The following is a 14,698-nucleotide window of genomic DNA, read 5'->3' as shown; positions in this document are numbered from 1 at the left end:
CCTTCACCACTCTCAAAGACCACCTCACCCACGCCCCCACCCTTGCTTTCCCCGATTTTACCACCGATTTTATTTTGGACACCGACGCCTGCAGCAGCGGGCTGGGCGCGGTGTTGTCACAGGTACAGGATGGGACGGAACGAGTCATCGCGTACGCCAGCCGGACCTTGAGTGGGGCCGAGCTGAACTATTGCGTGACCCGCCAAGAGTTGTACGCCGTGATTTTCGCATGTAAGCAGTTCCGGCCGTATTTGTACGGCAGGAGATGTCGCGTACGCACTGACCATTATGCTCTGCAGTTTCTTCTTACATTCAAGGAGCCGCGGGGGCAGATGGCCCGGTGGTTGGCGCAGTTGCAGGAGTACAACCTGCAAATCGAGTATCGGGCTGGCCGGACGCATGCAAACGCGGACGCCTTATCGAGGCGACCCACGGTGTACGCCGAGACGAGGGCGGAGGAGGCCTGCCCGTGTTTCACGGGGGGACGCTGCCGGCAGGCAACGGACCCCCGAGAGGCCGCGGCCACTGACCCCCCCCCAGCGAGGGAGAGTGCAGTGTGCGCCACAGAAACCCTCACAGGTGGCACTGAGGATCCCGTCGACCGCCCGGCAAGCGCGGGACCCGCGGCTCGGGACCCGATCGGACGGATCCAGGAGGACGTCGGCTGCGCCTTCCCGGGCCTAAACGACGAGCAGCTGAGACAGACCCAGCAGCGAGATCCGGATCTGGCGGCAGTGGAGGCGGCACTGCGGGAGGAAAAGAGCGCCCTACCAGGACCCTGGAGCGGTTTGTATGCCCGGTTGTGTGTGCGGAACGGAGTGGTACGGGAGTTAACCGAGGCCGGCCAGCCGGGGGGCATCTGTGTTCCTGCCCAGGTGCGACCCCAGCTGCTACGGCTGGTGCATGACCACCCACTCGGGGGCCATGATGGGGAACGGCGCACCCGGGAGACCCCGCGTCGCCAGTATCTCTGGCCCAAATTGGCACAAGATGTGGCCGCCTGGGTGCAGGGCTGCCGGGCCTGTCAGCAGTGTGGGCAAAAGCCGGCGAGGTACCAGGTACCCCTGAGGCCGTTCCGAGTCAGTCGGACGAATCAGTTGGTCGGAATCGACCTGCAGGGGCCCTTTCCACGATCCCACCGGGGCAACCGATATATTCTCGTAGCGGTGGAATACTTCACCCGCTACCCCGTGGCGGTGGCTATCCCAGATAAAACAGCCCTTGTAGTGGCCCGGGCCTTCGTGGAAAACTATGTACTTAAGTGCGGGATCCCCGAACGAGTCATTACCGACCAGGGTAGTGAATTCGAGGCCGAATTATTTCAGGCGCTGTGCCGAGAGTTCGGGATCCAGAAGGACCGAACCACGGCGTATCACCCCCAGGCGAACGGGATGGTAGAGAGGATGAACCAGACTCTGGCCGGGAAGCTTAAACGCATGGCGGCCGCGAATCAACAGGACTGGGACGAACACCTTCCCTATGCCCTGTTCGCCTACACCACCGCCGTTCACACCTCTACAGGACAGACCCCGTTCCTAATGATGTTTGGTCGCGAGTCTCGCCTGCCCGCAGATCTGCTGTTCGGTGTTCCTCCGCCGCAACGGGAGGAAGGGAGCCACCCCGTGGAGCACTTGCTGGAGACCCTGCGAGGGGCCAGGGGCCGAGCCTGCCCGCACGGAGAGGCCGCGCACCAGCGGCAAGAGCAGGGCGCCCGACCCCGTATGGAGCCCCCCTTCTACACTGCGGGCTCCGAGGTGTGGCTGTACACTCCCCGCGTCGGTGCCGGACAGGTGGGGAAGCTGACCACCTACTGGCGAGGACCCTGGATTGTGAGACGGCAGATCTCACCATGGACGGTGCTGATTCAGGGAGGAGAGAGGGGCCGGGAGATGGTGGTCAACATCCGCCGACTGAAGCCGTGGCGAGCAGCCCCCGAGGGGGGGAGCCCCGCCGTCCAAGTACCCCGAAACCCCGGGGTCCCCCCACCCCCCGTGCCCGGGGGCCTCGCGCAGTACATGGGCCCCACGGAGCCCCGGGCTCCGAGGGGCCCCGGGCGGGGCCGGGGGCGACGAGGACGGCGACCCTTAAACCCCACCGCCTCTGAGTTTGTTCCCCAGCCCGCAGGTGCCAGAGGCCGAGGGGAGCCGTTGGAATGGAGGAGGAGACCCCCGCCGGAGCCCCAGGAGACGGAGCCGCCACCCCCGAGGCCAACCACAAGGGCCGGGCGAATCCCGCGGACCCCGCGGCGATACCTCGTGGGGGCAACCCAGGCGAGGTGCTCAAGTCAACCCGGGACGGGGACTGGCACCCCGGGGGGCTATGTGGTGCCACAGCGACGGGGCCGCTCTGCCGAGCCAGGGAGCCGCCCGGCTTCCCCCACCGCACTGCCCCCAATCACCCGCCCCACATAAGCACACACCCGCACGCATCCCCCCCCCCCCCCCCCCCCCCCATAGAGCTGGAAGGGAAGGTTACCTGATCGACCGGTTTTTATCCGAGAGACCCTTATCGGGATTAATTCTCACGGTTTCCGGCGATCAGGGAATTGGATGACCTCCCCCGTGCTACGTGGTACCGCGGCGCTGCTGCCGGCCTTAATATGGTGTGGTCGCGGCGTGGGGCATTCGGCCACCGCGGTTGAGGCGCATTTCCCCCCACACACACCCCCACGAGTCGACGGGGCAAGCAGGGGAGGCACGGGACAGCATGAATAGCGGGGTCACAGGGGCTGTTGCGCATAGTCATGGAGGGTTGGGATAATTGCGCTTGAGCGCGCAAGCCCCATTGGTAGGAAGGGTAAGGGAGTAATTAGGATTTACGCCTTGCACGCAGCACACTGATTAGCATATCAACAGCGCCTGGGGACTGCCGTGCGCGGGCTTGGGGTGCACGAGCCCATTGTTCAGCGCAGCATCCCCTTTGGGAGGTAGGGAGGATAAATAGAGGAGCGCAGAGGGGAAATCGCTCTCTTACTCCAGCGCCAGGCGACCAGACGCAGCTCGGGCCACCGACCCGGACGTCCGTGCGACGCACCGAGGCACGCGGTTAACACAAGGATCAGCGGACCGCCGTGGACACTTAACAGTGAGTAAGAAGGGGAATTAGAATCATAGCCGATAAATAGGGAATAGGTACAGGTTTAGTGGAATAGGCCAGCCTCGTCGACTCACTGATTCAACATCAATTCGCAGGTGGCATATAATAAATCATTAATAGCGAAGCGTGGTCTCGCGTGATCTTGTCGTGCAGTGTGAGCGTGTGGGTGCGCTGTGTGCACAGTGGTTCGCCACGTGAGTGAGCGCTGCGCGGAGCTGAGCGCGCGGGTTGCGTGTGGGAACGCGTGTGGTACTGTGTGTGCGTAAGCTCGCGGCGTGCGTAATAGGCGTACCCCAGGTGCGCGATCATAACGCAAGCGGCCAGCAGACGGCGAGCGCTGCGCAGAGCGGCGCAAGAGTGGGTGTCGCGTGTGTTCACTCCGTGTGTGATACAGGTGCGCGATCATAACTTGCGTAGTTGGTGTGGAGTTGGAGTGCACGGAGCGGCGTGTGTGTGTGTGCATACGTTCGTTACATGTCGGACACGGATGCGCATTGGTAACGTGCCGCACAGGGCTATACTGCGAGCACGGCGTTTGATTGACGATGATGTGCGCACGTATGCTCGCAGCGTGGGAGCGCGGCGCGAGGCTGTAACCGTAGTGGCGTCGCATTCGAATGCCGGCAAAACCGTAGCGAGTAATAGGGAGGTGGGGTAACTTAAACGGAATAGGGGATGCTGGCGGGAGGGACCCCGGGGGCCAACGGCCCCCACAGGCGCAGCAGCAATGTGCTCGTCGTGATGGTGACAGTTGTTTTGTATCGGTAGACTTCGCCTCGAATGAGTACCTGGTTCGGTGTGTTAAACGTTCGCCACTTGGGGAGACAAAGGCGGCCGGGCGCGGTGCCGTGCCGGACCTTCATAGGCGCTACTCGCTAGCAGCACTTGCCCCAACAGTCTGCTGAGGTTATCTTCGTGGCGTGCTGTCGCGGTAAGAGTCAATGTGGTAGCAGCCGCGAACTATGACTTATGTGGTCCCAGTAGTAACTATTGCGACAGCACAAGTAGGAGCGATTGTGGTAGGGCAGCACTGGTTATTGGTCGTAGTTATGGTCAAACAGTACTGTGGTAACAGCAGTGGTGATCCTGATAGCAGTACTGTAGTACGATTCGTACTGCAGTAGGGGTGATAGTAGCGGCCGAGTTAACGATAGTGGGAATAGTGGTAGTGTTAATAGTAGTGGTAATTGTAGTGGTCATTGTAATAGTCCTGGTAATAGTAGTGGTAATAGCAGTGGTAATAGTAATGGTAATAGGAGTGGTAATGGTAATAGTAGTGTTAAGAGTAGTGGTAATTGTAGTGGTCATAGTAGTGGTAATGGTAGTGGTAATAGTAGTGGTAATAGTAGTGGTAATAGTAGTGGTAATAATAATAGTAGTAGTGGTAATAGTAGTGGTAATGGTAGTGGTTATAGTAGTGGCAATAGTAGTGGTAATGGTAATAGTAGTGGTCATAGTAACAGTAGTGGTAATAGTAATGGTAGAAGTAGTGGTAATAGTAATTGCAACAGTAATGGTAATTTTAGCGATAGTGTTGGTGGAAGTTTTCTACAATCGTAACAGCACGGACCACTATCGACCTCCAACAAACCCGGTACTCATTTATCGACCTCGGGTGCGGAGTGAGCGTGGACAATTCGTCATCCGAACGCAGGATGCGACACCTCGGCCAACCCAACCGTGCGTCGCTTGCGGGCAACTAAAAACAAACTCCATCCATCGTAGGAGCGGCTCTCCGGATATAAAATGGAAAGAAAAAAAAACTCCACTCGGCGTAGCAACACTTGTGCAAGGAACCCGACTCTGTCCCAAATGTGTCGCTCCCAACGCGCACAGAGCGAGGGAAACCCGCATACGGCAAAACAGCAGCGGCAACAGCAGCAGTAGTCATTCATTCGTGGCTCGCTACGCTACTGGCAGTACCAGCAGCAGTAATAGCCGTGGCAAGTGGTGCCAGCAGCAGCAGTATCATTGCAAGCCCACCACGCTCTGCAAGTACGTATTTACCCAGCGACTTTTTTATTTGACCTTCATCAGAATAACAATAGACATCGCAATGTACCACGGCCCCGAAGTCAGCACCCTTCGGGATGATCTCCCAGTGCAATTGTCGATTTTGAATTGTTGTTGTTTGAACATAAGGAATTCATATTCTTTGGGTCTTTCGGTAAAGTCACGTAGAAAGGTTCAAAGAAAATAACAACAACAAAACTACGACGTTTCGATCGCAGCACAAGCGATCGTTTGTGATCGAAACGTCGTAGATTTTGTTTTAATGATTTTCTTTGAACCTATCTACGTGACTTTGCCGAAAGACCCAAAGAATATGTTTGAACATACTTCGCCGTGATCTTCACTACGGGGTTTTGACACGGGTGGGGGAGCGGGATTGGTGGTGGTGGTGGTGGTGGGTGGTTAAGATCTGTTCATGTATCATTTACAACTGATGACAGCCGCGTCCGGGATTGGAACTCAATTTGCCTGGTTCAAAGAGTGCGTTGTGCAAACCACAGCGCCACCGCTCGATCTTTGCTATTATCTAGAACACTCGTTTTCTATGGCGCCGTCTCGACACGTGCTGCATGATGTGATGTCCGACGTTTCGCGACACGTGCTGGCTGGGAGCTTCTTTATTTGTACAGTTGAATCGAGCCGCTCACTTTCCCGACGCTCAAGTGAGGCGCTCGATTCAGTCTCTCAAGGAAGCTCTCAGCACGTGGATTAAATCAAGAAATGAAACGTTATCGGGGAAGATCGACGGTGGAACGAAACGTCGAGACATCACGTCGATCAACATGCGGTAGAACCCACGTCACGACGATGATGATGGTGGTGGTGATGGTGATGACGACGGTGGTGATGACGGTGGTGGTGATGATGACTATGGTGATGGTGATGACGATGGTGATGGTGGTGGTGATGATGATTATGGTGGTAATGATGATGGTGATGATGATGTTCATGACGACGGCGATGATGGCGCTGATGCTGACAACGGCGACGATGGTAAAAAAAATCGCCGTGCTCGTTGCTGCCCACCCTTCGCCTCGTGTGCCGTGATCATCCCTTCGCATGTCCCACTCGCTTGACAGCACTTGCCCCCCCCAACGAGTCTATTAACGCTACAAGACGCGTGCGCTGATGAGGTGGGGGGTGGGGCGATCTTTGCACGATGTACCTCGCTTGAGTATGTTGAGTCGGTAGCGTTCCTCGAGTTCGCACTGCCAACGCTCGCCCCTGAACTGCGCGCGGCACTCGGCGGCGCTCAGCTCGGCCGCGCCCAGGAGGACATCGGCGACGCCCGGGTCCCTCCTGCACAGCCTCCTCCTCTCGCCCCCCAGCTGCAGACGCTCGCAGCCCTTGAGGCGGCCCGGTCGGGGTACGGGGCCCGCGTGAGCCGCCTCGGGCCCCGAGATGAACGCGGAGAGGGGTTCCTTGCCCGTTAATCTGTAAACCCGTCGTCGGGGTGAGACGGAGAGGTGGGGTTTGATGGGTGGTTCGGTCGTGGTTGTGTTGGTTAGCGGGGGGCGGCGGGGGGGGCAGTGGGGAGCGAAGGTGGTTGTAGGGTTGGTGGTGGTGGAGAGACAGAGAGGAGGGGAGGATGTGTGTGATGGACATTACTCTGCGATCAACGGTAAATCATTGCATTTGTACACTTTGAACCCGCGTTGTTTCGCCGCGTGAATCGAGCGCGAGGTGAGAGGTTGTTTAGGTTGGTGCGGTGGTGGTGTTGGTGGTGGTGTTGTTGGTAGCGGTGGTGGTTTTTCAATGGTGTAGCTGCGAGCGTCAGTGTAGCTGCGAGCGCGCTGCGCTACGAACCCGTCGACCCGAGCTTGATTCCCACTCACGGCTGCCAACAACGGCGAGGATTATCTGCAGCGGTCCTGGGACTTCCCCTAGGTTGACTCAGCCTCAAATTACTGCCTGGCTGCGGTGTGTGAGCATCGCCACGGGGGAGACAAAGGCGGTCGCACGCTAGGTGCTACTCGCTAACGGCACTCGCTTCAAAAGTCTGCTCAGGCTATACGGGGGGTTGTGGATTGGGGGGGGGATCTTCGTTGTTGGTGTTTCCTCCTCCGTTACGCATAACCGACGTTCCATGATGAACAGTTTCCCGGCTCGGTTTTTTTTATTGTCTGTCGCTCCACGTAATTTGAATGCCCGCACTGCTCAAGACGACACGAAACCGGCGCCCGCTTTTGCTTGGCAATCGGATAGCGGCGGCCAATAAACGGAACGCGTCCGAGAGGGCGCCACGGGACGTCCGCCGCGGAGATGGAGCGTTTGGGTTTGGCTCGTGCGTAGGATCACGGCGGCTGCGGCGGTGGCTTTGAGTAGGAGAGCGGTGGGGAGGGGGGGGGGGCTTTCATCCGGCAGTGGATTGACCGTGGCCAATGATGACGGTGATGAGCGGTGACCGTTTGTTTCGCACAGGGTTGAGCAAATGACCACGTCCGTATTTCCACCGGTTACATTTGTGTGGAGGAGACGAAGAAGAAGAGGAAGAATAAACAAAAAACTGGGACTAGTGTGAAAAATATTAAATATTAACCGCGGCAGTTAATGATTTTTTCTTGTTGTTGCAAGTCTCTCTTGTAGTTGTCGTCGTGGTGGTGGTAGGGGTCAGCCGGCGCTGTGTGCGCGCCGCGAATTTTCGGGGGAGCTGATGAGCGCCTCCCGACTCCCCCCTCGCGCCGAGGTAGAACGCGCGCGGCGCTGCCCCGAACCACTCACCCTCAAACAACAAATCACGCACACACTCACGCACATCATCCAGCAGTGGATGGACCGTGGCTGCTGCTGCTGCTGATGATGATGATGATGATGATCGCGACGCACGCGCATTATATACCCCGTACATCCCGACACGAACACGGGCGCAGCACTGACGCTGCCGTCACGAGAAACACCGATCCCTTTTCGTGATCCGACGAACGTCGGGACACGCGGAGACACGGAGACACGCAGACAAACACGCGGACAAACACGCGGGAACACACGCGCACGCACACACGCACACACGCGCACGCGCACACACACGCACACACACGCGCACACACGCGCGCACGCGCGCACACACGCACACACACACGCACGTGCACACACACACGCGCACACACACACGCGCACTCACGCGCGCACACACGCGCGCACACACACGCACACACACACGCACACACACACGTGCACACGCGCACACTCGCACACACACACGCACACACGCGCACACACACACGCGCACACACACGTGCACACTCGCACACGCGCACACACACACGCGCACACACACACACGCGCACGCACACACGCACACACGCGCGCGCTTGCTGGGACCAACCGCCCTACCCGAAGTAAGATGCGACGGGGTTGGAGGCGCAGGTGAGGAACGTGAGCGCTAGGAGCAGAGCGGCTGCGTGCGACGCTGCGCTGGATGGGCGCAGCGCAGCCGGTAGCATGGTTCTCTCTCCGCCTCCCGGCCGTGCGGCACCAACATTTCCCGGAGAGGTCGACTCAAAAGTTCCCTTATGAAGTGCGCCGAGAGTACGCCCGCCCGCCCTCCTTGCAGCTCCCTCCCGCCCGCTTATACTCTGCCCGGAAGGTGCCGGCACAGCTGCCCAGCGACCAACCCAATGCTTCATCTCCCTCCCCTCCTCCTCCTGCTGCGGCTCCCCTCCCCTCCCCTCCTCCTCCTCCCAGTGTTGCTTTACCCCCACCGCTCCTCCCCGCGACAGCCTCGCTAGCACTTCTCAACCCTCCCCCACCCTTCATCCAATCTACCCCCCTCCCCTCCCCTGCCCTCTCTCTCTCTCCATCTCTCACTTGCTCACTCTCTCTCTCTCTCGCTCCCAGCTCTTTCCCTTTCCATATCCCTTATCCTTGCCTCCCTGCGCCCTCCCACTTCGTTCGCATTGACACCCGGCGCTCTACCGCTCGCACACCCAAAGACAAAGATCCCCCGTATAGCCTTAACAGACTTTTGGGGCGAGTGCTGTTCGCGAGAACCTATGAAGGCCGGCACTGTGGCACTTGAGGGGATGGGTGACCAGCACCATTGCCGACTGCCTTGTATCCGTTTTGGCGATGTTTACACACCGCACTAGCTACTGATTTGAGGCTGAGTCAACTTAGGGGAGGCCCAGGACCGGTTCAGATAATCGTCACAGGTGTTGGCCGTGAGCGGGAGTCGAACTCGGCTCACCGGGTTCGCTGCGCAGCGAAGCGCTAACCACTGCGCCACCGCCCACCCACACACGCGCACAGACGAGCGCTCCGTGTGTTTCGCGATCGGGGTCGGAGCGATGGGGGCTAAGGAGGATATGTCAGTGTGTGTGTGTGTGCATGTGAGGAGGAGAGCGGTGGAACAGCGGTTAGCGCGCTGCGTTACGAACCCGGCGACCCGAGATCGATTCCCGCTCACGGCCAACACCCAGTGACGATTATCTGAACTGGTCCTGGGCTTCCCCTAGGTCGACTCAGCCTCAAATCAGTACCTAGTGCAGTGTATAAACATTGTCAAAATGGATACAAGACAGTCGGGCACGGTACTGGTCACCCACCCCCTCGTGTGCCACAGTGCCGGCCATCATAGGTTTTTGCGAACAGCACTTGCCCCAACAGTCTGTTAAGGCTATACGAGGGATCTTTGTTTGTTTTATGTGTGCATGTGGGGAGGAGAGCGGTGGAGCAGCGCTTAGCGCGCTGCGCTACGAACCCGGCGATCCGAGTTCTATTCCCGCTCACGGCCAACACCAGTGACGATTTTCTGAACCAGTCCTCGGCCTCCCCTAAGTTGACTCAGCCTCAAATCAGTACCCAGTGCGGTGTGTAAACATGAACACTGGGAAGACAAAGGTGGTCAGGCGTAGTGTTGGCCGCCCATCCCCTCGTGTGCCGAGGCGTACATGGGCGACTCGCTATCACTACTTGCCCCCCCCTCCCTCGAAAACTTTGTTTAGGCTATACGGGTGATCGTTGTCTTTGTCAACTTATAAGGCGATGGGAGGGATGGTCCCCACGACTCGTTCCCACGTTCTCTGCACCGAATGCCCGGGGCACTTCCAACACCACTCGGGGTCCCCGTCGCGAGAACGAATCCTCGTGGTTTTTTATTTCCTTCTTTTCCGAATGGGCTGCAAAGCCCTACATGCGGCACAACTGTAGTCTCGGCTTATGGCACGTGACCTTGACAAAAGTGGCCATCTGAATGTTTCTCATTTGGGTAACGCATAAGTAAAGTCTGGCAGCTAAACTCTTTACCAAATATACTATAAATCACTCTGAGTAAACCGGTAAAGTCGAGAGTTGGACAAAGCTCGCTCCGGGTGACGCACATGCAACTCTAGCACACGGTGTCTGAGCGGCGTGGTGAAGTATGGTCAAACAACCAACGTGACCGACGCGGCGTGCCGAGGCCTTCATCCAGTAGCGGACTGACGGAGGTGGCTTGTAAATGATTAACCTTGCCGTCCAATCCTCCGGCAGCACTCTTTATCACGCGGCGCGGATGATATCGTATTATCGGAACCGAGTTGAAATGAATGCGTGCATTGTCAACGACAGATCAATACCGTACAGCCACACTTGTTTGTGTGTGTGTGTGCGTGTGTATTGGGAGAGCGTGAGAATGTGTGTGTGTGTGAGAGAGAGAGACTTTTAAACAACTTTTATTGCCGCCAGCAGCAACAGCACTGGAGGCGATTCCGATATGAAATAGACAGTCACCAGCAACACAAACAAACGCTATAAATCCACGCGCTGTGGCGCTAAATGCACCGCGCATAACACGAAAGAAAAGTCACGTGGTGGTGTTCATCGCGCACGCCATGGTGACGAGCGAGCGCTTCAGAAGGTGAACACCACGAGGGTGCCGTCCACGCTGGTACAGAGAGGGGCTTGTCCGGCTCCCCAGCGTTCGAAGAAGACGCGCACATCACCGACACGTGTGTGGTACATGGCGTGCTCCAGCCGGAGCCGCGCCTTGAGCAGGCCCCTGAACACTGGAAGCACAGAGAGAGCGCTGGGCGGGCGTGGTGCTGGAAACCCACTTCCTCGTGTGCCGCGCCGGCCTTCATAGGTTCTACTCGCTACTAACAGCACTTGGTACGACAGTCTGTTAAGGGTATATATATGTGTGTGTGGGGGGGGGGGGTATTTGACATTGAGAGCTGTGGAGTGGTGGCGCAGCGGTTAGCGCATTGCGCTCTGTACCCCACGAACCAGCCACGGGATAACTTGCATCCGTTGGAACATGATGTGTGCACCGGTCCTGAGCGTGTCGTAGGTTGACTCAGCCTCAAATGAGTGCCTGGTGCGGTGGGTAAAACATCGGCACTGGGGAGACAAAGGCGTCCGGGCGTGGTTCTGGCCGCGTCGGGCGTCATTGATGCTTGCTGACAGTTCTTGTCCCGACAGTCTGTTTAAGGCTATGCGGGCGGGGGGGTCTTGGTTTGTTATTTCTTTCGTCAGAACTTTCGTGGCGATAGTCTGCTGTTGTTGAGATTCGATGTGCGTGTGTTTGTCTTTGTAATCCGTCACGAACACCATCACAGGTGCGTCTAAGAACGTGTACCCTACTACACCCCCCCACCCACCCCCCCCGTCGTTTTGCATTTCCCACTGTTCTAATAGGAATTTCCATCGCACGTTATAAACAGCTGATGGCATCGATGACAAATAATTAACTTGTGCTCCAATCGCCCATTGCACACACACGCAACGCCACTCCACTCCGTGCTACTGTCGCCTGCGCAGCGCAGTCAGTCACCCAGAACAGGAGTGGCCTCGAGAAGAGACACGAGGTCCCACGGGGAAGTTGTGCAGAAGCTGTTGATGGGGTTTTTTGTTGTTGTTGTTGCACGATGCACAAAGGCTGAGTGTTATTTTGTGGTTGTTGTTGTTGTTGTTGTACACGTGTTTCTCCGGGTGCGATTTGAAGCGTCAAACAATATAAACGCGTGCGGGTTGACGGACGTGATTATATCCCACCCCCCAAAGATTTATGAACTAGATAAAGAAATATTGTTCACTCGATACCCGCATTTCGACTTATCCAAGTGGCAGCTTTATGTTTTTTTACTGCACGGATTTAGTTTCTTCATTACCCCACGGTGTAAATAAAGTGCCGCTTCAAACTATCACTCACTCCGTCCTGTCTGCCCTCTCTCTATATTCCCTGAAAAGGGACAATCGCCCGAAACGTCGGCCTATGGCGTGTGTGTCTTTTTTCTTATTCTTCTTCTTCTTTCTGTCATCAGCCGTGAGTGTGAATGACGAATGCGGAAAGTTCCTAATTTCATTCCACGCTTTGCTACCAACGTTGCATCGTTCGTGTTGACCGGGCAGCGTGAACATATCATCGTTGGGTAGTATTCAATTGTTTTTAAATGTCTTAGTCTCTTAAGTGTCACAAGCAGAGCAATGGAGACTTAAATACATTTCACGACCACATGCATATGATGTAGAGGTCCCTGTACTGTGCCTCTGAATCGGAATATCTATTTATACTGGAGGAATCCGATGAGCTATAAAGCTCTTTTTCACAGATGTCCAGCACTGTGACCCTGTCGTGCTGTCGTTCCTTGTTTGTCTCTCCGTGTCGCCGTCGCTCCCGTGTCTCTCTCCCCGTGTCTTCGTCGTCCCCGTGTCTGTCTCTCCGTGTCTCCGTCGATCCCGTGTCTGTCTCTCCGTGTCTCCGTCGATCCCGTGTCTGTCTCTCTGTGTCTCCGTCGCCCCCGTGTCTTTCTCCCCGTGTCTCTGGCGGTGTCCTCGTTCAGTGCCTCTCGATATCCACGGTGATGCAAAATATCGCCGCCTATCATTGATAATTTGACGCCCCCTTACATCTGTGGGTCCTTGTCCACCACCCTGATTGATCACCCCGATTCTCCACTCTGATTGACCACCTCAATTGTCCATCCCGATTGTCCACCTCGATCGACGACCCCCATTGTCCACCTCAATTATCCACCCCGATTGTCCACCCCTTACAGAAAATGAACCGTAAGAGAAAAAAAATCCAGAGCCAAAAGCACATAGCCGAGCAATTTACTGATAAGCTACTTATATATTTAACTAAGTCTTAAATGTAATTCTTATCAGGCCGCATGGTGTAAAGTACAGTCTCAAACGCTTATTGTCCACTCCTTCTCTCTGGATTCTGTGCTATGCAGAAGGATCGTTGCCCGTAACGTTGCCTATTATATATGTGTGCTTTTATTTGTAAAGCCACAGTGCTATTTGCCGAATGTCTCGTGGTCATTGTTTTATTAAGTGTGCTTGTGCACCCAACTGTCAACGGAGCGCAGTGGGTCGTCCATTGCAACTGTGAACATGGCGATTCAAGTTCGATTTCCGGCCACGGCTAACATGAGTGACGAATGATATTTGACTCAATCAATCAATCAATTAATCACCTCCGGCACTCAACATCGTGTTCAAGTAATGGGAAAAACATGATAACCCTCATGCCCGACATGACGTGGGGGAGGCATTCATCCCACCGTGGCTTGGCAATGGGTGTGTCAAATAAATAAAGAACATTTCATTATAGTTTTATAATCCTTGATAGAGTTGTTTTTTTTTTGGGGGGGGGGGGGTTAGATCGTGTCGCTAAACCCGCCGCCACCCGACACGGGCACTTTGTGAGAGTAAATCCACAACATTAACAATGCGAGTGCCGTGACGTTGCACCGGTAATTAAAACCAGCCTCGTCACGCGACACCCTTTGCGCCAAAAAATATATTCTATGGGTCTTTCGGTAAAGCCACGTAAATAGAAAAATAATAATAAATATCGCGACAGATACTCATATTTTAACTCTCACCTGAAGACGATTGCTTGTGTTGCGATCGAAACGTCGTGATATATATATATATATTTTAAATTCTATTTCACGTGGCTTTACCAAAAGACCCTTAGAATGCGTATTCCTGCAGTCACGAAATATTTAAGTCAAGATTGAAAGTAACAACGTGCAATTCGCCGATTTTTTTTGTTTGTTTGCGTGATCCCACGACGTTGGAGCGATAAAACCGAACAGAAAAATCCTCCCGCGGCGCGGATCGATACGCAGAGTGGACGAGTCGAGGCACGCGAATTGCCATCAACATCCTGCTTCACTGGCGTGAGACGCGGTCAAAGTGCGCGCTGGATAGAGGGGCTCGGTGCAGGGAGGGGAGAGCGTCGTGGGGAGAGTGAGGGGTGGGGGAGATACAGCAAGGGAGACGTAAGGGAGAGTTAGGTAAGAGAAGAGAGAGAGAGAGAGGACGGGAAGGCGAATGGGAGGGAGAGGTAAGGTCAAGTTATGAGACCGCTCAAAGTTAGGAGAGTGTATGAGAGACAAAGACGGGGTGGGGGGGGGGGGGCAGGATGGTAGGGAGAGAGGTTTCGGGGAGAGATTCCGGAGAGGATGGGAAGAGTCAGAGGAGAGCGTTAGGGGAGAGGGAATAGAGAGGGGAGGATGGTACGGAGGGGAGAAAAGTGAGGAGGGATGTGAGTTAGGGGAGGGAGAGTTAGGGTGAAGGGAGAGTAGGATGGAGAGTCGGGGGAGAGAGAGGGGTGAATTGAGAGGTGGGAGGGAGATGGGGGAGCAGTGTGTGTGTG

At 56.0% G+C, this 14,698-nt stretch overlaps 1 protein-coding gene across 1 annotated transcript in view; it reads right to left on the bottom strand.

Moving 5' to 3' along the window:
* LOC133345244 (protein Wnt-9a-like) overlaps positions 1-8,635 on the bottom strand; it is a 48,710-nt gene extending 40,075 nt beyond the window's left edge. Inside the window, exons 1-2 of the mRNA XM_061555835.1 lie at positions 8,443-8,635; positions 6,275-6,543 (exon numbers count right to left, since the gene is read on the bottom strand). Coding sequence (XP_061411819.1) covers positions 6,275-6,543; positions 8,443-8,552 — 379 coding nt within the window. The 5' untranslated portion in view covers positions 8,553-8,635. The remainder of the gene's footprint in view (positions 1-6,274; positions 6,544-8,442) is intronic.
* Positions 8,636-14,698: the final 6,063 nt, after the last annotated feature.

Source organism: Lethenteron reissneri, chromosome 21, assembly GCF_015708825.2.
Source record: "Lethenteron reissneri isolate LAM-NWPU_2019-01 chromosome 21, ASM1570882v1, whole genome shotgun sequence".
NCBI classification, from domain to species: Eukaryota; Metazoa; Chordata; class Hyperoartia; order Petromyzontiformes; family Petromyzontidae; genus Lethenteron; species Lethenteron reissneri.
Note: the sequence above shows the minus strand (reverse complement) of the source record. Positions and strands in the feature narration are given on the sequence as shown.